The sequence below is a fragment of the Danio rerio genome, chromosome 21, assembly GCF_052040795.2.
Source record: "Danio rerio strain M-AB ecotype USA chromosome 21, GRCz13ab, whole genome shotgun sequence".
Lineage (NCBI taxonomy): Eukaryota > Metazoa > Chordata > Actinopteri > Cypriniformes > Danionidae > Danio > Danio rerio.
Window position 1 is genome coordinate 24,640,178 of NC_141041.1, and position 25,720 is coordinate 24,665,897.

Below are 25,720 nucleotides of genomic sequence, written 5' to 3' on the forward strand. Positions count from 1 at the left end.
GCCGCTCTCATCTGGAGAGTGAGGTAGGAGAAATTGGCCCAAGATAAGACGACCCGCTCTGCTATGGCATTCATGCCCAGGTGCTATCAATTTCCCCCAGTGTGTGCCAGTTCAGAACTGGCACAATCTCACCCCGCAAGAAAGATGTGACGATACGGGGCACAGTACAACTCAGTCTGTAGCTGGATGAGACGTCGCTTATCTCCGAGTTCAGATTCATCCATTACTCGCGATGGATTCTGCTCCCTGTCATGCAAAATCCATAGCTCGAGCAAGCAAATGACTGTTTTTCTCGTGCGCCTAATTGGCATAGTAAATAGCATTCAGAATTAATTACAGGCCTGTAAAATAAGTATTTTTGGATAACAAAAGTCATATAAAAGTCTTACTGGCCTTTCCATTGCTGCTATTTAGTTTTATGAAGGATGTGTGAGTGATTTAAGCGCCAGTGATTGCTCTAGTTCAAATGCTCCACCAAAAAAAAAAAAACGCAATAAATTCGCCTGATATCAACAGTTCGGTATGTGCTCCATGTGCCTACAGGAAATTCAACCTCATTTGGTTTGAATTCATAAATCATTTACAGAAACACAATGCTGAGAAAAGACAGGTATTATTGCATTATCAGCATCCATGTAAATTCAGACGAACAGGCTGTTCTTTTACTGCATGACTGACGCTCTGCCTGATATGACATGATATGATTGACAGCTGGCTTTGGCACGAAAACAAAACCTACCCATAGCTCAGATGTCGTGGAATATAAAAGGAAATCTACAGCAACTGTGCTAACCGCCATGACCAGAGCCAATTGAGTCGAAAGGATGACTTCTTCCCTGGGTTTAGTACCTTTCCTGTCCCTCCCTCCTTTATCTTTTGGTCTGCTGAGTGCCAGAGACACAGACAGTTCCAGGAGTGGCCCTTCAGGGAGAGAAAGAGCGGTCCACATGTGGCGTTTATTTTTAGTGCAGCCGACGAGCAGAGAGCCCTCTGGTTAGTTTCTCCAAATGTTTCGAGAGGTGATAAATCTAATATTGACCCTCCTCCTCGTCGTGGGCTCCGTCTACCTACTGCAAATTTTTAATTTGGCCCTGTGGGCACGTGAAGCACGGAACAGTGTCCTCACACCAGGATCAGTGATGCTGACAGAAAAAGCTATGCTTCCTCTGCACGTGTTGACACCGCCGAAGAAAGCTGCTGATTTCGTTGCAGTGACAAACCCCAACTGTCCAGGGCTAAAAATATGCCAACACATCTGTTCACTGCATGTTGTCGAACATATGGTGGTCAAACACTTATTGAATGTAAACTTCACCAGAAAAAAAAAAAAAGAAAAGAAAAGAAAAGAAAAGAAAAAGAATGGAAACCAACCAAAACGCAGACGCCCTAATCTGAGGAGATTTTTGTTCTAAGTTTAAGTGAATTCATTCAAGAAATTATGACAAACATATACATTTTGTGACAAACTTATTTTTGCTCAGAAAAGCGGCATGATTACTTATTAAAAGATTGCAATCTCTATTTAAAAAATTAAATAAATAAATGAATAAAAAAATTATAAACTACACCCACTTCACATTGGAATTGTCATGCGTTTCATTTCACGGTGAACATTTAAAGGTGTTTAACTCAGAGAGAACAATGAAACAGCTTTATTCAAGTACTGTCACAAGATTGATGTGTAAAATAGTGATCAGGATAGTGGAAAGCACCTTTTAAAAGTATTTCACGCATCATTTAAACATTGATAACAATTCTCTGCCAGTAGAGGGCAAAAATTTACTTCTAAAAATGCATATTGCACTGAAACAAGTTCAGATGTTCATGTTCAAATAGATTCATTCAAAAATGTTGGTTCATTCCTGTAATGAATCAAATCAAGTCTTTACGATTGGGGGGCTTAAACACTTAATGGAGCTTTAAAAATTATTTCTTAAAAAAAAAAAAACATTGTCTGCTCGTTATGTAGTGATGTATGGAATACTGTTTCTGGGTCCAAGCTGCTACTCATTTGAATTGAAAAAAATATTAGTTTATGGCCACTACCACACATTAAAGTGAATTTAATATAAAATCATATTGTACACATCAGTCTCTGGACTTGCTGCATCACATATTCCAAAATTTTAACAAATATATAAAATGGCCACTAGCCATCTTTCTGGCCATCAGATATTAGGCATAGATTTATATGTTGCGATCATGATTTTCGAAAGTATTACATTGCTATGTAAACTTTATAATTACCATTTGATGAGTCTCCCCATACAGTTTAATATAGCACTTTCAAACCGGAAGCTACTTTGCGTGACGTCACACATAACAAGCGGATTGTCTCTGACCATTTTATCAGAAAAGTATGTCACGTTTACACAAAAACTCAATGACTTACTGACGCCCAACCAAAATAATAATAATTTTTTTCCTCCAATTGAATTTATGACAAAAACTATTTATAGAGTACATAAGCAAACCTAATTTAATTTAGTTGTAAATTATTATTTTTATTTTTTTTACATTTTTAGGTTTTAACAGGAATTAAACAATTTTTGAAAAAATAAATCTAATTTTATAGGGTTGATAATTTTTTTTTTTACTCTCTCCACCAGAATGGCCCTCTGTCTGGTTTGTATTCTGCTGTAGGAGTCAGAGAGATGAATTGATTTCTAATTGATTTATTTACTTGTAATTCAACAAATCGAATGTGTTAAATGGTGTTGATGATCAGACACAAGAAATAAGTCGCAAGAACAGTTTGCACAGAACAGTCAGAACTAGAAATGTGTCAGCTTAAGCTTACTTTAACTTTAACAAGTAAAACTTCAGCGCTGCAGATGTTTGACAATCCACATGTAGGCAATAAATTATGATGAACAACAGATTGAAGAGACTTTATGTTTCACTGAAAACCTTCCTGTGACATTTCCCACCTGCAAATTACACGTATGACTATGTGCATTTTCCATCTAGAGTGACTTTTTTTTAACGCCCACATCCAGTCAAGAGACACTCCCATCTTCCGAATCCCAATCACTAAATGAAATTAGACACCTTGTGCTAATAACACCGACCCAAACATCAGTTAGAAGACAAACACCGTGCAAAAGACCAAGATTGCAAAACAAACTCAAGCTCACACAAAAAGACAACAAATAAGACTGAGACTTGAGGTGAGAGACCAGATACAGCACCTCTGAAGGCATGTCGCACTGCTCCAATAAAATCGTAAAAGCTTGCACTCTGTCACCCTTCCCTCTGCTTTAAATGGAGTCAGGGAGGAAATCAAAGGAAGGGGAAAAACAGTCAACAGTTGTCCAATGTTGGAATATATACCTGGTCGTGTCTGAAAAGCTCTATTTCACCTGGAAAGACACACTAACACATTGAATAAGACAGAAGAAACCAATTTATTTTCATTCTATTAATCTGGTTAAGACACAGTTTATGTAATCAATGCACAACACGAAAGGAAATTATTCTCATTTGCGAAACCCAAATAAAAAAAAAAAGATCAACAAAGCCATGGCGTTGATATAATATGCATTAAATCTGTTCTATAGTCACTATTAAGCATCTCAAGAAAGATGAGGATCCTTGCCACTCACCGAGGAAAAGGGAACACATGGAATAAAAGGCAAGGGTCAGAACCTTGACATCATAGAAAAGCTCTATCATCTCCTGGCTTTGGGTGATTTCAGTAGCTCCGCTACTGCAATCGCTGGCCTTCAGAAGTGTATTGTAGCTCTCTATATCTAATGTAACAGACTTTGGAAGAAAACGCAGTCTTCTGCGGCCCACATGACAACAGCAGGCAGAGCACAACAGCTTTGAGAGGATCAGCCCTGACTGTTTTCTCTCCTCCACTCAGCGATGTCAAGGAGAATGTAAAAACATTTAAAATGGCGAAACCACTCGAAGTTACGCAAACACTTCTTATGAAATTATTATGATTTTCTTTTTTATCAGCAAGATCATAAAAAGCTCTGCTGACTTGAAAAGGAAACTATGATTCACAGACTTTGGAGGGCAAACGTAAATTTTAAAAGAGATCTTTTCTTCTTATTCCTTTTTTTTTTTTTTTTTTTTTTAGAAGTCAAACTGTTTTTGGTAGCAGAATGATTTCAGGGAACAGTACCAATCTAGCTGGCAAAGAAAATGGACAAGGTGACCTTGTTTTAGTTTTTCCTGGTCAAAGAACATATTGACCTTTCAAACAATACATCTGCCAAAAGGATTTTTTAGCACTCTTTACCAATAGAAATATATCAACTTGTGTAATCTTTTACACTTTGTTGCACAGTGATGTGTAATATAATACATTTACAAAAGTGTTTAATTAAAATAATTTAAATGAACTAATATTAACCATAAAACAATTTTTTTTTTTATTATTTTGCACCATATAAAAGTACATTTCCATTATAATATATCCACATTTAGGCTGTTTCTCAATTCCGAGAACTCAGAGAATGGACTTGTGTTATTGTGTAGTTTCAGTTACAGACTCGATCAGATTCGGACGTTACCTCCCTATCAGGACTCTAATATATAGGTTTATATATATTCTTATTATTTTATAACACATCAATAGTTATGCAGTGGCACATAGTTAGACCTCTTTTTTTTCTTGAAAGTAGAACGTGGTAGCAGATTAAAGCGGAAAGTGCGAGTATGTCACCAGTCTGGAGATATTATAAAGTTGATGAAGACAACATTCCCATAGCAAACTGTGAGATATGTAAACTTGGGATTGCCTGTCGGATATTTTCAGTTGAGGGGCTATTTGTTTTTAAATTAGATTTTTTTTTTAAATTTACTCTAAAACATATATTTGTATTTACTCTAGAATAAATATTTGCTCTAAAGTCCAAAAGTGAAGAATGTTATTTATTACTTGACTTTTCAAGCTACCTCACAGAAGTGCTCTGTTTGTTAACAGAGTTGTTGAATGTTTAAAAAAGTTAAAATAAGGAACATCTTGGATCTGTTTCTTCGCTCTTTATTCTTTTTTAATGTAATACAGAAGTATCAGATCAGGTTTTGGTAGACACTCAAAATCAAATGACTCGGAGGCAAAAAAAGAAACCTGATAGGGACAGCGCTACTTCGCACAATACAAATAAAACAGATTTTAGTTTAATTTCAGCAAATTAACACCCTTAATGCATTTATGCCTTAAAATTTCATGTCAATGTTTACTATTATGGTCTCATTTAGGGAAACTTCTGAGATATACAAGTTATAACTTTGAACTTTAATAATAAATCTATATAAAATGCTGTGCACACCTCTTTTATTTAGTCGCAATAACTTCTAGGACTTCTAGAGCGAGTTTGGTGCTCAAGTCTGCATCGGTGCATCCTCGATACCAAGAACACATGCGGAAACTTTCACGCATCCTCCTTTCTTGCGATCTTGAGTTTTGGAACTGAACATTGGCGGTTGATGATGGTGTTACACGAGAACATGAGATCACTGAAGGGTGCATATTAAAAAACAGCTTTAAGGAGGAGTATATTTGTAATGATGTCATATATTTAACATTATTATAGGTTAATTTGTATTTGTTAATGTTTTGTATTCAATGTGTAATAAACTACAATTTAGAAATAGAAAAAGTAACATAATTGAACAAAAAAAATAAACAAGTCGAACAAAGTAAAAATATATGCAGTTATTATTAATTTTTATAATATCGATAACTTCAAAATACAATTTTATTTAGTGTTACTCGTTACAAAATACATATAAAGTACTACAAATACACTATTATTAATCTAAATTAATTAAAATAAAATATATGAAAAAATATAAATCTAAATTAAACCAGTAGCTCTCAATGCACTGGAGACATGACACATGCTGCAGTATATATTCCCATCTCTGCCCCCTTCACATATCTATAGGAAGCATATGGACTTCCCACCAGCAGACATTAATAGCTCACTCAGATGATTTAAATTTGGGCCTCTTTTTTTGCCCCACACAACTAACTAGTACACAAAAGGTTTATTTTTAACTATTCCACACATTAGACAACAGAAAGCAGCTGACAGGGCCAGAATAAGGGACCCATTACCTCATCACAATAGTGGGAGCGCAAGGAACCGAGAGACAAAAGAAAGAGGGGGAGACGAGTTGTGGCCACTTCATGCTCACATGTCAGCATTTCCAGAGCAGCACAACTCTTTTTCAGCCAGCCGGACTCAAGTGAAGTCCGTGTGCTGGATGGAGAGTGATGTGCTCCTAATGCAGGTGATTGGGTCTCTAGTGCAGTCTGAAGAAGAGCACTGCAACTAAGACAACAAGTCAGACGGAGAGAGCACCATAAAAGACAAATCAATTTGAAAGAAATCATGAGAGATGGAAAAAATGACTTATTTATAGATATGCGCTGATTAAACAATGGTTTTAAATCAGCCGATTTCAGTTCTGGACTTACAAACAGTGTAAACAGTGTTAAAAAACACCCAAAGGTGAAAGTTACCTGATAATTTACTCTCCCTCATGTGGTTTTAACACAAAAGAAGATATTTTGAAGAATTCTTGTTGCTGACACCCATCTTTCTAGAAAAAAAAATCAATGGATGCTATCAAACTAGCCTTCTTCAAAGTATCTTCTTTTGTGTTCAACAGAAGAAAGACACTCAAATTGTTTTTTTTTAACAAGTGAAGGGTGAGTAAATGATGAAGAATACATTTTCGGGTGAACTATCCCTTTAAAAAAGGCAGGAGATGTACAAACAGACTTACTGTAATGACAAGTCAGATGCTGCATACAGTAGGAATGGCTGAACACTTACTGAAAATACAGATATTCTGCATTACTTTTAACAAATGCAGACCTTCGCTCTTTCCACTGTTTTGAGATTCAGATTTTATCATATAGGTTTATCATGTATAGGGGTTTTCTTGGAGTTTCACGTTTAAATCAGCAGAATTTGTGTCATTTCATCTGTGAAAAACTTGATCTACAGTAAAGTTAGTAAAAATCTACTCATAATGTACGGCACAAAAGGCGCATTCGGTATATTTGTGCATCTGGTTAGTTAGGTGATTTTTCCCTAGCTTGTTATTAGCATTTTTCCTGAGTTTGAACAAAAAGCTCTTTCACTGTTTGATTGTTCACTGTTCTGTCAACCAAATTCAAAGCCTCTGTCAAAACTCAGCTTGAGGTAGGCCAAACTGGAGGATGACCATCCTTTGTACTCTTCAGGACAATGGTCCGAAAGGTTGGGGTCAACACTGGACCCCTGAGACCCTCCCATTCCTACCTCCCGCATGCAGACCTCTGCCCCATGAACTCTGACCCTGTCCGTATTGTGTGCCTAAAAATAATAAAATCTGTTCCGGCAGACTATTCTGTTATGCGTATTGTATGCGGGGCTCTTTCTTTGAACACTCTCGCTCTCATTCTTAACATTTAAGTCAAGATTACACCAAGATTATGTGGGATTCTACTGGCAGATGGTGCTTTTTTTTCTCCATAAAGCTGAGTGGAGCCATGAGCTGGCTGGGCTACTTTCCCTTACTTAATGAAAGAAAACAAATACTACTGGTTTCAGAACGCTTTGGGTATTGAGTCCAACAAGATGGCATATAATATTACAAAACGTGTCTGCTTTTTTAACAGCGTGACTCAAAACAATATAAAACCATATGTGGAGCTGGATTTTTGCAGACATCGTAGTCCAACTGGGATTCATTTCCCTTAGGAAATGCAAATCACACAAAGCAGAGGATTAAGAAAAAAAATATATTACTAAAAATAATAGTAAAACAAACAAACAATAATACTGAAATAATTAAATAATATGACTGAAATTAAAATAAAGTACACAGCTAACATTAGATCATATATGCAGATTGTGGTCCATTTGAGATGAATTACCCTAAGGAGCTGCCAATCACTAGTAAGAAAAGGTTAAACAAAAATACATAAAACAACCATGAATAAATTTTTTTTACTTATAAATAACACATCATTCCTACCATTAAAGTCAACCAGTGTAAACCGGCAATGAGAAATCTCAATAAATCTCCTCTTAAAGAAAGTGATGGTCCCACCATGTCAGTGTGGTATGGCCGCTGTTGTTTTTCCAAACTTTGCCTGTGTGACAGATTATTTGCTGATCAATAAAAGACCCTCTATGAAGGCCTGGAAGTCAGCTCACCCCACCCGCGATGCTCTTTGACCTTATTGAAGGCCTGACTGAGCAAAAACACTGCTCTTCCCATGAGGCCCCTAGAGGCTCCTGTTTCACTTGGCCAATGAAAGGCACTACTGTAAATAATGGGGGCCTGTTTGACCCCACCTTTGTCTGTGGCAAGACCCCTGCATCCACTCTACTGTAACAGGCTAACCTTTCACAATGGAAGCTCTCATGGCTCTGAGACCCTAACCCTCTCGGCAATACACCCAAGTCAGGATTTGAAATAGCACAGTCAGACCTCTCGACCGAGCTCTCTATTTTCTATAAGACAGCCTTTTATCTCACAAACCCACCCAAGACCCCAATGCACCTCCATTTCTTCATTCTCCAAAGGTGTACTTGCTGATATTAACACATCAAATGGTTCGTTTGCAAAGCATATGTATCACATAAACCCACAATTTCATAACTAGAACCACAAGTCTTATTTAGGAGCAAAAAACTCAGTCATAGGAACAAGCCACTAGGCCCACAGTCCATTTTCTTGGTTGTACTCGCACCACCTGCAGAAACTGTGATGATCACATATACCTCGTTGCTTCACTGTGCTCCTGCACATGACATCCTGTAACTAGATGCTCATTTCAATCCATCATGTACCCCATTAAGACGTGTTTGGTGCAATTTGTTGCTATTTTCAGACCAGCACAACCCTAATTTTCACGTTTTGCATTATGTTTTTAAAATATTAAATCCATTTGCGCAATGTGGAGTCATGGGTGTTCCAGTCTAAAAAGGAGGTGGGTAAGGGTCCAAAGTTGGGGCGTTGCTATTTGGAGAAACTGAAATAGACTGAACCCCTGACCAGCTGAAAGGTGACCTAAAATCCAGTGCAGAGTGCATAAGTTATGTGCCTATGCATGTCCAAAATTTGTACACATTGCTTAATTTGTTATAAAAATGATAATTTTCAACAAAAAATCTAAAAGGGGGGGTTAGTAGTTTTTAATTAATTAGTTTTTAATTAATGAAAATTTGCAATTGTATAATGTTATTATTATTAACGGTATTATTTATGCATATTTATATTTGTAAAATATAAATTATAAAATATAAATATAAAATATATTTAAAAACAAGTTTAGATTTGTTCACCTGATGGATTTTGGAGATGTATGCATCACCATTATGGGGCAAAAGTATAAGATGTGTATTTGGATAACTTTTTTTTTTTTTTTACCACACATTGTTATTATTGTTCATTTGTTTGTTTATTTACGAAAGTAAAAAACTAAAGTAAAGAGGGAAGGTAAAATAAAGAGAAAGTGAAGAGGCCAAATGGAGGAGGCTCATTCTTTATCACAACCGCGTTAAACTATGCGCCAGGGTGCAAATTGTATTTTTCTGTCCTAAAAATAGCAAAAGTGGATTCGGACACACCCTTAATGCTTTTGCGCCATGCACTTTAGACTTTGCACCTAGATCATTAAAATAGAGCTAAATGTTCCACAAGCTTGATCAGTTGGTGGTCTCTTGTTGGACTACAAGTGTCCAGATTTCAAAAGCTAAGTTTTAGACCCCATTTACACCTCTATTTGGCACCATCCACTTGTGATTGAACCAACAAAAAGGCAAAAAACAGCAGGACAGATTAGGAGAACCTACCGTTGAGGGTGAAACCAAAATAGGTAACGAACAAGGTACAAGTATGGAACGAGGTCAGAGGCTAAGAAATTCTGATGCATGCGTGAGGATGCAGGAAGCTGAGCCTCTGAGATAAGGTCTGATGTGCTGATAAGGACATCAACACCTGTTGAGAGCTCCAGCTCTTTTCTAGTCGCACAAAAGCCAGACTTTGATTCTCAAAGACGGTCATTATTACAGACCTCATTATAGATCATTCTGGACAAGACCTGCTCACTTAGACAGGAAAAGACCAAGTGAATGATGTGTAAAGTGACCAAGTTGTGTAAAGCAGGCCAATTAGATTGATACCTGCACAATGAAATGCCAAGCATGGGCTAAAAATCCAACATCAGACAGACACTATGGCTTTTCTCAAATGACATGTGAAATCCCCTGCAAAATGCATTTTTGGCTCTTCAAAAGATGCCGCCACCAATCCCAAAGACAGAATCAATGTGACTTTTCTCTCACAGGAAGGTCAAACAAAGAGCACGGGGTGTAAAATTGCTGGGCGAGACAGTGGTGGCTCATGTAGTGGAGTAGCAAGAGAGCCGCCGCTCTGCTCTATGCTTAATGGTGTACAGCACGTCCTGACAGCATCATCAGTTTCCTTCTGCCACGGACACAAACAGCAGAAATGATGCCGTGTGAGTCATGACGTGTCACAGTGGGCAGCCCTGGTGATCAGTCCAGTAAATGGAATGGCTTTTGGACTCCCAGACAGTGAGGGAACACAAAAACACTTCAGCCTGAACTAAAGGGAGAGAAAGCTCTCTGTGTAACGCACCAATAAAACTCAAGTGCAATTTTGGTGACAGGTCAAAAATAGTCTGAGAGACACAGGCTAGAAAACTATATCAATTCATCTGCAAAAAACCCATTTCAGTTTCATGTCTGTCTCTTGCAGACGAGGAGAGAAATGAAGGAGTGTGTGTCGCTGACATTATTGGCTGTTCGTAGCATGAGAAGCAGACATTGAGGTAATTAAAACGTAACGGGGACTTTTAGTTCAATAAAATGCTTTCAGTCCCAAACGTGATGCTAGCCCGGCAGTCACTACATATGCCAAAACAATGGCGTTTTACAGACGCGCATCACTCAATCTGGGGCTAAATGAAGGTAGTGTGCTTAGTGGAATAATCTCTGTTCTATTGAATTAGAGCTCAGATGTATTTGGTAATGTAAGTGCAGGGCATGGCCTCTCGCTCAAAAAAGCTCTAGTAAGGCCAAGCCATTAATCATTCATCCTGTCCTGCTAGTGATCACTGCAGGCGTCTTCAGTCAGCAAATACATAAATCAATTATGGTTTGAGCTTTATTCTACCATTTATCCAACTGATCCCCCTGGATTACAACATGGCTTAAAACGTGCCGGTTGGCTTTCTGTATTCGCTGAGAGTTGCCATCCCATATCTTTCAAATGCCTCCAGCAGGAGATAATATAAGAGAGAAAGAGAGAGGGATGCGTCTTTAGGCAATGGCTCAGCTAACTCAATTTCTACCCCTTGCAGAAAAAGGAGAGGAAGTTAGTGGGGGAAAAAAGGAGATGGGTGCTGAGAGAACATAGAGGGTGCTAATGCACTAAATGATAAAGCAAATTCACTAAATAACAGCATTTTGCATGGCGTATTGCAGTTAAAACCCTGCCTTAAGGTACAGTCAAGTGTACAGTTGTTTGCTGATATTTTATGACCAAACATTGTCATTTTAGGATCCACGTGAGCTGAAGTTTACATGAGGATTACCTTACAGTGTGGCGATTTCCAAAAGGGTTATGAAAGTGGGACTCCTGACTTAAGTCGGCAACTGAAAGTAAGGCTTTTTATCAAAATAGTTAAGACGCATGCTAAATTAATTTGCGTTTTCAACATCCTGCTTAAGACTTTTAAAAAATGGCTTCTTTGGCTTTAAAGGTGAACCATTTTTATTGATTTAGCTCCAAGGAATTAAGCAACTAATAACTACAGTGTGGGGTCAGCACAGGTTTTACACAAACAAACCCTGCAACGTGCTTGGCCGCTTCCTACCTGGTCCGACATCACACAAATCTAATGTGATGGGTATTTTATGACCCCCTCCGTAGCACACTTGTATCACTCTATCGGGGGCCCCTTGCCAATCTCTGGCACCCCATTCAACAGGCAACAAAAGAGCTAATTAGAGCCCCTCTCGGTGGAAGCCTGAGGAAGGTTCTGATTTGATACTTCCAGGGGATTCCGGAGCCCCAGCAGTGCATTCACACAGCCCTCGTGCACGCTTGGCTTGGCCCTTTGCTCCAGACCTTCATTGTAAGCGAAGCTCAGCAGCGCCTTAGAACTAGCGAGGGGGAACCGACACGTCTTCTTTCATGTCGCGGGAGCCAGAAACCAGATGCTAATGGGATATTGATGGGATTAAAACACTGTACTTACTGAAAAGAGAGACCTGTGATATAAAAATTTGGAAGATGACTTTTCTTTGAAGATAAGCGTGATGTATTTGCGACACCGGAGTTGTGTAAAAATACTTTAGGGGCATTAAATGGTTTGTTTATTCCTAAACGAGCATTTCATATTTAGCCTGTCGACTTTAACTGTGGTTTGGCACTTTCACTTTCATTTAGGAACATTTCATGTATGCCTCCAGTGACAAACAAGATATTGGATGAGAGTTTGAACTGCTGGAAGAGTGTTGTTTTAATGGAATGTGATACTGCACGCTGTATGGGGAAAAAACCTCTGCATTTCGCGATGCAGCAGGTGTCTGCATTTAATCCTTCAATGACCTGGTAAGCGTAGAGAATAGTGTCAAACAGCCATGTGTGTATGGACTATCCTATTGCAAAATGCGGTAAAAGTCCTACACGATAGTAATAGTTTGATTGAGGTGTCAGCATCTGACAAAAAAAAGTGGTGTGTGATTACTTTGGATACAGGAAGTCTGATGTATCGCAGAATCAGGTAATTTGTAAGACCTTTCAGTCACGTCGCATCTGAAAGCGTGTGGTAAGTGTGAACATAGCGTAGCTTTCAACGCTCTTTCGCCTACGCTCCTTTGTCGTTGCTCGGCGACCAAGAAAGAGATGACAAGGATGACAAACTAAGAAAACATTGCTGCAGTTCCGATACAAGATTTTTCTTATTAACTGTGTGCACATGGAATATGCGAACAAGCCTCCACTGGAAATAATAAAGGGCACGCAAAAAAATGTGATATGTGAAAGGCTTATTTCACAGCAATGTCACAAAGAGGTCTATGATCTATGTATGGCAAAAAAAAAATTAAAATCTGTGGACACAAAGTACACACAACTACTGACGTGGTCAAACAGAACATCGGAGTTTACTGGTGTTTGACAAAGCCGCACATACACACACAAAGTAGTCTATTTATTTGTTTTGCCATAAGTCTGTTCTAGAGAATTTATTTCACCTTTACAAGGTGATTTAATTTTTTTTTGCCTCATGTCTGTTTTAGAGATATGTTACAGATCTTTGATAAAGATCTAATTGTTTACCTGTTTCAGATTCATTGCGTGTCAAAATCGTGATTAAAATCGAAATCGCAATATTGTTCAAGAAAATCGTGATAGGTTTCCTTTGCCCATTTCGCACACCCCTACTCCTTGTCTTAATCCAATTTCTGTTTAGTTTGATTATGACCTTAATCAGATTAAATTATTTAAAAATGTATAATAAAATAAATAAATAGATAGCTTTTTACATGGTAGACTCTTAAACAGAGGATTGTCTTAAATCATATTAAAATTAGATAATTGGATTTCTTGTAAATGTACTGAATTACCTTCTGTTATTCCAAATGCATACACACATGATCTTTGGAAACATCATTAAAGATATTTTCATTGAATTTGTGCATGACAAGTTGTGCTTCCTCAGAAGAGTTGGTTTATACTCAAATTAAGTTTTGATTTTTTTCATTCCATAGCATTAAATAAGGTAAACAGACTTTTAATGAAGAGACGAAAATATCTTTGATTTACTTTTCATCCTAAAGTGAATTAAGGTGCTTTTAGGGTCAGTGAATGTTTACAGATTTTTATTTTAGGGTTAATACCAAAGCTACTACAAATTTTAAAGGTCAAATAGTAACTACATAACATCTATTTATAGAGCAAATGTGAATAATCAGAATCACATGGCAACTTTGATAGCAATGAAACCTTTCATTTTCTGTTAAGTGGCAGCAACTGCAGAGTATCCAAAAAATAAAAAAAATAAAAAATTCTGCACAGTGTACTGGAGAGGGCCAATCATACAGGTGAGAAATGTCTAGAACAATGTCGGAGAGGCTCATTCTATTAAAAGCCATTGTTTTATCTGAACCAGCCTGCTTTCAAATCATGTACACTGAAACAGTTACTGTTAAAATCAGATTTTGATATGTGCATCTACATGTGTGGTGGACCAGAATGGGCTTCAGATATATTTGCAGGCGGCTAGTGTGCCACCTGGCACCGCAGTGGGCTCGCAGCGCCCTGCTCTGTCTGTAATCCTTCCATCTCCAGTTGCAGAAAGCAGATAAGAAAGCGGCCAGTGAAAAGCACCTCAGTGAAAAAGCCCCGTGCGCAACCGTCATGTCTTTTTACTGGGCATGCCAGATGCCTATCGCTTTAATAATGTGGGGCAGCGCTGTCTGCCTGTCTGTGTTTACTTTTATTCCTTATTCATGTGTGAATCAAAAAGTCTCTTATTTTCTACACATGAATGCTGAACACGAGCCCTGTGTAGGTGATGCTTCAGATACGGTCGGACAGAAGAGAATCAAATAAGAGTTTGGTGGCGAAATTCACCTGATGGACTGCTCTGATACAAGAATCAACAAACTTGTTTTCGTCAGAGAGCCTCTGAAGATACAGAGCTGCAGTCAAGGTGTGCAAGTCCAATACACATGATGCAACCTAGTGTTAAGTCTTTAATCGATACATCTCTTGTCTTGACAGTGAGGACAGAAGGCAGATTCCAGATCAGAGGGGTGGCGGTGTAAATCTTTACAGTTCAAGCGGGGCTTTTAAAGCCTGTCCATAATTGGGTGACTGCCAGCTGCTGCCGTATGTGGGCTGCATTGACAAACGCTTGCGTTTGAAATAAAAAAAAGCACTAAAAAAAGGTACGCACACGCATGATTTATTAATAATAAATATATACGGCATGTTTATCTCAAAGAGAAAATATATACGATTTTGATGGCATATTTCATTTTAAAACACAATTATGCATTTTTTTTTAAATCATGTGAATTCATAGTACAAAGCTGAGCCTCACAGTTTCATGCTCAAAACTACAAAGGAACTCTCCTCAAATTTAAAATTAGCATCTCCGATTAAAGGATGACTAGACATTAGAATAAAATTTCACAAGACAAAAATTGTCCCAGACGTGCAAAGAAAAGGTCAAAATCATTTTTGGGAGGCATTATTCCCATTTTCAGAGCAGCCACGAGAAGTTTCGTAAACTTAATTGGCTAACTTGACGGAGTGAAGGGTCCACTTGTTTGAAGTCTCTTTGGCTTAATTGCAATCATTCTTAATTACCATACGGCTTCAGAGTTAAACACCACACTATCAAATCAGCTGGCACAGAGGACATTTCACAGTTTAAGGCAAACTGAACTGATAAATTGTCTAAGTTCAAAAATACCTTGCAGGGCTTTGACTTTCCAGGATCTCTGTAATGAACCTGAACCTTATGCACATAAAATGTCTATCAGTGTTAGTGTTATCCACCTAATGCCTTGCTTTTTTAATATGCAGATCCCAGCTTATATTTACAAGGGACGCACTAATCTATCTATTAAATTCATATTTTAAATAGGAAGCTATACAATATTAAATTTGTGCATTTAAATTAGATCTTAAAGATCTAAATCTAGATCTTATCGAACAAAATAACTTACAATAAAAGTCCAAAAATAGTACACACCAATTTATGTTATAGAAAAATATAAAAAAATTTTAAGAAAAGAGGAAAAATCAAGAAGCAAATAGTTTTTTTAATTTTAGTTGACATTTTTTAGGTTGTAATTTTTTTTTTTTTACAGTATTTGCTTGAATTTAATTGTATTATTTTCCAATTTCTAAATATGTTTGGTGACTAAAATAATATTTCAATCACTATATCTGCCTAATAAATCTGTTTTGTTAAAATGCACCAAAATACATTGCTTAGATTCACTGAGAAAAGGATAAAAATATAAATTTTTTAAAAAGGGGTGTACACAGTTATGCTGAGCACTGTAGCATTACATATGTACATAAATGGACTGTAAACCATAACACTAACAAATGATGTTAAAGACAACAAAAAAAAGAAAAAAAAAAAGAAAAATGGGACACTTGTGTTTCAGTTAAAATAAACAAGCACAACCATTAAGTGTTTCATTTAGAACTTAATTTCATTTTAATTTGTTTAAAAGATTGAAGTTTCAGTCCTAATCTAGAGCTGTACTTTAATAAACACTATTTTCCCAGGGTTACCAATACAGGCACAAGTAAACAAGACTTTTCTTGAGGTATATTCCATCCCAAAAAAGTCATTATAAACCTGTCCAACTGGCTTGCAACTGCAGAAAACAAAAAAAGAGTATGCAAGTACTTGCTTTAGTCACTATGGACTTTAATTGTTTTACAAAAAGAAAAGTGGTCGTCTAAATGATACTTGGACATTTCTATTGAAATGCAACGTTTTTAAAACAAAATTAAGTAAACTAAAATTACCTACTTTAGTGTACATAAAATGATATTTTAACCAATGTTGGTAACCAGCCTGTTTTGTTTACCACTGACTACCAATGTTTGTACAAAAACTCTTCACAATATCAATGTGTTTAAAAGAAAAATAAAGGGTGAATAAATGATGAGAAAGTTAACACCTGGATGAAAAATCCCTTCAGACTTCTAAATTAATTTGATTGTGTACTAATGATAAAATAAACAATCTTACAGCCGCTCATGGCTAAACGTTAGAGCAGAAATGCACAAACTGACGTGAATGCTGTGTGTCTGGCCGTTGCATGAGCGTTACAGCTCTGTGGTGAGATTCACCTGCATAAGTGAGCATAGAAGGAAAGTTGTGAGGTGCCTCTCACCTCCCGGCAGCCCGGTGTTATCTCGTTCTGCAGCACCATGAGGACTTATCATCCCCATCTGCTCTTGGTATAGTGGAAAGGAGAGCACAGGGTTATCGCTGTCTCTGATATGCACAGATAAGGCCTTGCCTCTGTTTAAACACCCTAGCTAGGTCCACAGTTAGCTCTACCTATGCTAGCTTGACACTTCTTTCACCCATCTACCACAAACAACAACAAAAAAAAAGATCTACGTCAATTCCTTTCACAATGACAGATGACAGTTCAGCGTGAATAAAATGTTTTCCCCCCTGGTTTTTTTATTTTTTATTTTACGTTTGTGCATGTTGATTATTTTCCTTTTGGCAGGTCGCTGAAATATTTCTGTAATCAGTTTCCGTGAGTCAAAGGACCACAAACTGTTTTCCCTGGCAAAAAATATATTTCTCTCATTCGTGTCAAAAACCTGCTATGGTGCTTCGATTTAGCTCCTGTAGGGAACTCTGGGTGATTGAAAAACAAATAAACGCGTTCATTTAGGCAACCCTCAGACACGCATCTACCCCAGATATTACAAGATTACTCCAGTGGTCTACTTAATAGGATAGTCTTGACACTTGCATGGTTTTGGAAGTGATGCACATATCATTCAGCGCTTTATGACATAACCCTGGGCCACAGAGAATGAACGTAGCGAGCTAAATTTATACAGGAAGCAAGCACTCACTGATGTGCTCGCTCACAAATCCACACGCACATGCAGAAAGGCTAATCTGGAAACAATTACAGACGGTTAAGTTGACCTGTTCGCCCTAAATGAACTCTCAAACAGAAATATTTCTCGCATCTAGCGGCGGAGATGGCAGGGACCCTGGCACACAATGCTGCAAAATAATCTGTAATTAGTCACAAGAGCTGCCGCCCGTCTGCTGCAAGCCGTCAGGAGCTATAATGGAAAAAACCTTCAAAAAGGAAACCTCACTATGGAAAATCTGACACCGTCATTGCTTTTAATAATAAAAAAAATAAGTTAAATAAAAGAGAAAGATCATGCTGAAACTTCAAAAGAAAGTAGCTAAGTATGTCTAATCGATATCTCTGGCATAAAACATAAGCAGGGAAAGATCTAAATAGAATTTTTATGATTACTTGCTATTATTATCATTAAGAAGCACCTTTTAGATTTTCTTTTTTAAGCAAGCATTGAAAAAACAACTGTGATGATATGATGCAAATTTAAGCTGACAAACGTGCCCAGCTTATGAACCCTTAAATGTACCAAATCAAATACAATATAAATCTCAATCTCAACAGTGCTGCTGCTAAAAAATAAATTTATAAATAAAAAACTACAATTGTACATGTCATGGCTGTTTCTGCAGCCTTTTTAGTCAAATTCAGAACATCCGACATGCCAGCCTGCTCACTCGGATGATTCACACAAGAACCAACAACTTTTAAATTAACACGGCTTGTCAATTATTCTGTTCTAAGATAAACACAACCTTAAAGTTCACAAGGTTGAATGAGCATTTTTCACTCAGTGAATATAGAAGGTAATTAAGAGGGATTTATTAATGCCATCTTGAGCACTTCCAAAGACACATGAATGTTTGCACTGAAACTGAATCCTCAGATGAACTTTCACCGTTGTGCATTCCAGCAGATTAAGGACGAACGCTCAAACCAGTTCATTCTCAATCCTGGGCCTGTCATTAAGAAACCCGCAGAATGCGGATCTACCCAAATCCTGTAAACAAATGGCATTCACGCAATTATCAAAATAACATATTGTGGTTTATGCAAGCACATGGCAGGACCTATATAATCAATATTTCTGTAAAGAGGCCTCTGTGTAGAGTTTTCCCTCAATGCCTTTTTATACAGTCACTGCTCTATAATCTTATTGCACCTCACTGCAATTGACTCAAAGATGTGCATGACTGGCTCACTTTAACTTTATCTTCTATCCAATCAAAACTCTCTCTGCTGGATGGCAACTGAACAGCCTCCTTCATGACACCAGAAAAAAAGCACTCAGTCGTTCAGCGGTGCAGTAACCCGTAAATCTAAAATAAGCAAACAATAAACAACATGCAACTTTATCTGATTACAAGTTTTTGTAACAATAATCAAGTAACTTTATGTAGAAATATGATTTGGTTTGCTGTTAAAGACTAAAAGTTTTTAAAGCATCAAAACACTAAAGTATATATTTAATTCAGGGTTAAAGTTAAATTTAAGACACTTTTAAATCCCTTGTGAATTAAATTTTAGACTTTTACAGAACCAAACATAGTTTTTTTCTAATGGGCCAGTAACTTCGGTAAATAGTTTTAGTACTAATGGAAGATCAAGAAAAAAGTTGTGTTGCTTTAGTTTTCTTTTCCAGATAAGAGAATTTAATTTGCAGAATTTGCAGTAAAAATGTCTAACAACTTTTGTGAATTGTCTCTCTTGGCAATAATAAAAAAAAAAACTTAATTATAAAAAAAGGTTGGAATGGATTATTAGTGATTGGGTGTTGGCTCAATAGGGTAGCTTTCCCTGGACATAGAAAAATTAAGACCTGTTTAAAATTATTTTACCTACAACCCAATATTTTAGTGAATTTAAGAATTTAAGACTAAACCTTAGTTTAAGACATTTTAAAACTTGATCTAGAACTAGAACAAGATCTCGCGGATACAGTGCATTTTTTATTTGGCATGTGCATTAAAATGTCCTGAGCAAAAGTAAAGACGTGCACACATTTTTATGTGAATTACAGAAGACACTCACTAATAAATTATTCAATCTAATGAGCAAGAAAAGTCTTGTCAGGTATGTTTAAAACAAGAACAATTTGATGGCATATTAAAAGACATATAAATCGCAGAGCAGCCACAAAAAACTAATCAATTGTAATTTTAAATGTTTTTACTTTTTGCACTAATCTTCAAACCACTAGGTTTTCCCTTTTCTATGTATATTATGGGGCTGGGCGGTTTGGTCTAAAACTAAAATCTCAATTAATTGAAAATTTTAACTCGATTACGATTAATGAACAATTATTTTATGTAATTATTATATTTTTCTATTCTAATTATTTTATTCTATTTTTTGCCCTCGTAGTTCACTAACAGGTTTTGTACAGTAAATATGCTAAAATTACAAGTGAGAGATTTCTGAATGAAGGGTGCATACTTGATGTTAAAATAATTAAATGAAATACTATCTACTATCTGTGATTATTTATTAAACATCACTGTTGATGAAATTAAAACACACACCACCTAAAATGAACAGTCAGTTTTTTCTTATAAAAAAAATGTGACAAATAACTTGTTCTTTTGGAAACAAAATAAATATTATAAAAATAAATTATAATAAATATATATTTTCATGTCTCTTCTAAATCAAATAACTCTTGCATATCCTGTAAACAAATTTTAAACAGTGCATTTCTTGCATCTTCTGTAAACAAATGTTTTAATTTAAATAATAATTTTAATGTAATGTAAAATATGCCGTCTTAAGATATCCAATCATCTTTAATGTAGTGCACAATAACACACTAGTAACAAAAAGAGCAGGGTCACGTGAAAACACATGATAAGGTAAGCTATTAAAATAAATGACCTGGAAAAATTTGATCGATTGTTGGTTCATAATGTTTATTTCAATTAATCGCCCAGCCCTAGTATATAAATTTATATTGATGCAAAAACAGCAAATTTTAACATTGAGGTTTCAACCCTATGAGAAAAATTAGCTTGGTACATCCCTCATTTGCAAATCATGCTAGATAAAATATCTGCTATGTGAATTAATGCAAATGAATAACTTCATCACTACAATCTTCTAAACTTTTCTAGTCGACAGCAACACTCTATATAACGTCTGACGTGTGGCGTGGATTTCCTCGCCTCGTCCCACCTTCTTGCAACACCCCCACAAGTCACCCTGACAAGAACCAGAGGCCAGTCAAGTGGCCAAAAGGTTACGCTGCGGAGGTCGGCCTGGGTCCTCCACGCAGACCCTCATTTCCTGGGCTGGACAGTCTGCTCTACTCATAAAGCTAATAAGGCCCTTCTTGTCCCGGGTGGCTGGGGCCCAGGTTGGCCTACTCATCACTGGCCACACCATGGGGGTCAGGGGGTGGGTGTGGAGGCTGCTTCCCATTAGCCTGCCCCCTCTCCAGGTGCAGCTAATGGGCTCAGCCAGAGCCTCTCCAGGACCACTCAGCAGCCACCAGCGCAGGCCTGGAAGTGATCAGCACCCAACGCCTGGGAGCTGCGACAAACAGACGGCCCACTTAAAGGAAAGGCCCAGTTAAAAGTAATCATTTTTCTTCCCTAGCCTGAGAATGCCTGGTCTTGCCTTGTGCAATTGTGCCAATTTATCCAAATATGACATCTCGCAGTAAGCAGAAGGATATAAGTTAGCAAATTAGATATATTTAAATACTGATCATGTTAGATGGTCCATCATTTAATTGTATTAATTAGAAAATGTTTTAATAAAGTTTTATAATAAATCACACTACTGGCAAATTGACATCATTTCTAACTCCATTAATTTTCTTGATTAATTAACCGTATGATTAATTCTTTATGCAATATTTTAAACTTTTTTTTTAATAGTTATACTGCAACATGTTAGACTTATTTTTTTCCATCACCCCTTTCAGAGGTTATTTTAGCTGAAGAGCAATTTTTCTTGATAAGGGGAAAGCAAGAGGAAAACATATACGTGCGTAAATCAGCTCTGCAATCATTCTCTCTCATATCCACCGCAGGCAGAGTGTTAAGCAAATTGACCTCCAGCATGAAAGAAGATAAGCAATCAACAGTTAACCATCATGACTCATCTTCCACTAACATTTCTCTGCAACTAAGTTCTTTAATCAAAAGAATTTCTAAAAATGGGCACCTTGTGGTCCTTTGTTTTACAGAGCGCAGTAAACTAATTGAATTAAGGACCCCGAGTTTGCACCAGGGGAGGCAAAAAAAAAAAAAACACTTTGCAAACAACATGCTTTACACACAACAACTAGAAGTACAAAATGAAAACAGAAGCCTACCTGTGTTGCTCTATGGCCTCATTGTCAGGCAGTTCAGCTCCACACACGTTGCAGCGCTCGTTCAGGCTCCGGCCATCAGGCTTCATCCCTGCAGCTAACTCGCCGAGCTTGCTGAAGAACTCCCTCTGGATGAAGCTCTGAGGCAGCAAGCCCCCATAGGCACTGAAGTCCATTGACATGGCCAGGGCTGGGGACATGTGCAAGGATGAGGCCATGGAGGCAGGCATCGAGAGCATCGCTTCATTTTTGTGATTAGAAGGAATGCCGTAGAGTGACGCCAAATGTTTTTCAGTCATTCCCGCCATGGCCTCCAGCCCCATTTGGCTGACCTCGGCCTGCTGATCACCCAGACCTTCATCCCTGACGTAGTGCAGCTCGCGGGCACTGGTGATCACGCTGCTCCTGGTAGGGGTACCCGGCCCATCACGGTTCTTGTCTGGCTCTCCGCTGCGCTCACCATTGCTGGAGGCGATTGACTCCATGGCTTTAGGGCTCTCATGTTCTCCGCTCTCATCTACTTGCATCATCTCCGTTTTGATTTCTCCCATCATGGGGTGCGAGTTGCCATGCAAGGGCTGTTCAGCACCCACGCCAGGGTGCATGGTGCTCTGCAGGAGGGACTGACCAATGCTCATTAGGCTGTCCACGGCTGCTTTGGTTGGGCTCATGGTGGAGAGGCCGAAGGAAGTGGATACTGAGGGACTCTGATCCACCATACCTGGCAGCGCAAGTGCTTGCTGGGCAGCTGACACGTAGCCGCTCTCTTCTGTGGAATGCTTTTTCGAACCGACCAGGTTCCTTCCGTGCCGTCCCTTCCGCTCCTCGTCATCTTCTGTGCCACCATCGTTCATGTTAACCTCAGTGTCATTTTCATCCGAGGACTGGATGGTCTCCAGAATCTTCAGGCATTGCTCCTCCAAGTACTCTATTTCTAAGATCTCTGCTGCGTACAGCAGATCATCCAGATCCTCTACTTTAGCTTGGAGCGTGGCAGTGTAGGCATACTCCAGAATCTGCTGGAAGGTCTTTGGTGAGAGAAAGTCAAGAGTGTAATGTTGGCTGTTCCGGTGAAAGAGGATTTCGAACATCTTACTGGTGCAGGCCAGCACGGTGCGGTGAGCGTGGAACTCCTGGCTGTCCACCATGATGACCACGTCGCACAGCGTGCCAGCCAGGCGCATCTGATTAGCCTTGTGCAGCAGGGCATTGGGGTGATTGGGGTTCTGGAGCTGGATCATTCCCATTTTAGTCAAATCCATAACGTCTCTGAAATCCACACGGCCAACTCATGAGTATTTCTTTCCACGCAGCAGTCTGTTCAGTTATCTTTGTAAACAAGATAAGGTCAATCTAAAAAAGAGATGAAAGAGACCCACAGTTAAATGCAGCCACAATGTTTAATTATTATTGCAGTTGTTCGTTTTCTTGTTTCTAAATAAAAAGCCGTCATACCAATTGCTTTAGTACATAGAAGAAATTCACAAAAATAAAAATAAATTAGAAATCTATTTTTACCAAATCAGTATTGTAAATAAAGACAAATACATAATCTTTTAACATTTAAAAATATTTTTTACCAACAGATTTAAAGACAAAATCCATTTAAAAGTCACAAAATAAAGCACCATAATAAATGATAAGCGGCCCACATGAGAAACATGTAAACTTGTCTTTAGTGCTAGTAAATGCTGGCAGTAATCAAGCCTTTGTTTCTATGTGTTCAAGCTCGCCTCACAAAGCCCATCAACAGCCTCCTGAAATGAAATGGCATCTTATTCAGTATTCTCATCACAGACAGGGATACTGAGCGGAGCATGGAGAGTGAGGCAAGCTGTTGCCAGGAATAGTTGGAACAGAGGATGACACAAAACAACTCAGAGCTCTTAAAACGCACCAAAATGTCATTTGTATTTTAAATACAACTCCATGTAAATTAAATGTATTCTACAATACATGATATATATAAAAATAAATCAACCCACACTCAACACTATAATATAATGTGTGTGTGTGTGTGTGTATATATATATATATATATATATATATATATATATATATATATATATATATATATATATATATATAAAACCATACCCTGATGATTAAGATTACTTTTGGGTGAACACTGTCATACTGGACTAGCAATTTACACTTGGAAAGCATGAGAAATTCATCCCTTTATGTATATTATTACATACATTTAAGATAGTAGATAAAAAAGCAGGAGATTTACTCAAACATGTAATATTTCTCCCACTGTATCTGATCATCAAGAAGCCTCGGCAAACAAGAGCAGCCTAGTAAAGGCTCTTTAAATCAAACACCATGATCTTCGCGGTGAATGACGGGCATTTTCATTGTGAATGTACCGTCTCAGGCAGCAAATAAGCTCAAGTTATGATAAAGGCTGACATGAGAGAAATATTCGAGGGCTTTTTACGCGCAGTTTATTTTACTACAAACGGCAGGAAGGCGAGTAATAAGTGAGGAATGAATACGCTTTCTTTGAAGAGTGCTGTTAACTGATGAGACGTTAGCAATAATGACGCCAATTTACGCACGCGAACTGTACATCACAAGTAAGACAAGAAAAGTCAAGAAAACATCAATGCGTATTGATATTATTTAACAACTGCCGTTATCTGCCTTATATGCGATAAAAAAGACCGATGAAAAGTCCAGTCAGAGCTCATTTGACTGATCAATACATGATCATTCGACTGTTCACACGTGAATCAATTTAAGAGCCGTTTGTAATTTCATTACACATGTACACGCACAAACGGGGAAGACAAATAAAATAGCGTTTGGCTTGAAGTATTTTTAAAGTATAATACAATAAAAGGCAAAAGTCATTTCACTTTAAAAACTCACAACCAAATACATTCGGCTCATTTTAAAAGACAGCGGCACGCACCTCCACGGTAGCTTTGATTTAATGATGAGGGCAAAACAAGAATCACCAAAAATACGATATTTGTTCGTTGTTCAGTTATGGCACAGGCTATATAAACTGTCCGACGTTCAATATGAAAGAGTAAAGCTGAAAATAAAGCACATGGAAGCACGTCACTGTCTGGTGCGCGAGCAGACCTCACGTCCCCCGAATACTAACACACACACGCTTACGTCAACATAACATCTCCACATGTGTAAAGATGAACATAAACAGCCATATCCATCAGGTGCCCTGAGCCTGCACCGCACTCACTGACAGCCGCACTTTTACTTTTCGCTGCACTCACAATTCACCTTCACTTGAAGCAACAGTAGAAACACTGTAACTTGATGGGATGCTGAGCGCAAAACACATCTGATCAACACAACGCGGATCATCTTCTAATGTGAACATTTTTCCACCCCGAACTGAAAACACACACAAGGATGGGTCTGTCAGCAGGTGTGGGTGTTTTAAAGGTGCGCGCCTGTACTCACCTGTGTTGCGCGTTTGGCTTCCGAGCGTGCGGTTATTAGGACTGTAGCATAGTAACGCTGTTCACAGTACCCGCTCTCTCTCACGCGCACTAACTCCTCTCTGCTCGCCGCTTAGCAAATCAACACGCCGGTGACGTCAGCGCACATCCTCGCCGGAGTCCTGACAAACACTGCTAAAGTGAGACACCTAGGGGGCTGTCGAATATAGGCCAGCGTGTCTGGGACACTATCTATCACACAGCGTTTGGACTTTAATCATTAACCTTCAAGCATCATCACCTTTGCTACTACTTTACAACCGGGGAAGTTCTCAATG

General features: G+C 38.0%; 1 protein-coding gene across 12 annotated transcripts in view; it reads right to left on the bottom strand.

Annotated features, from left to right (window-relative positions):
* Positions 1-25,495, bottom strand: part of zbtb16a (zinc finger and BTB domain containing 16a) — a 147,993-nt gene extending 122,498 nt beyond the window's left edge. For 3 of the 12 annotated variants that reach the window (XR_015519439.1, XR_015519438.1, XM_087299200.1), the window contains exons 1-2: positions 25,405-25,495; positions 21,970-23,319 (exon numbers count right to left, since the gene is read on the bottom strand). Coding sequence is in view for 9 of the 12 variants with exons in the window: in XM_087299200.1 (XP_087155326.1) it covers positions 21,970-23,228 (1,259 nt within the window). In the remaining 3 variants the exon portion in view is untranslated. 12 annotated transcript variants of the gene reach the window in all.
* Between the last annotated feature and the right edge of the window lie 225 nt (positions 25,496-25,720).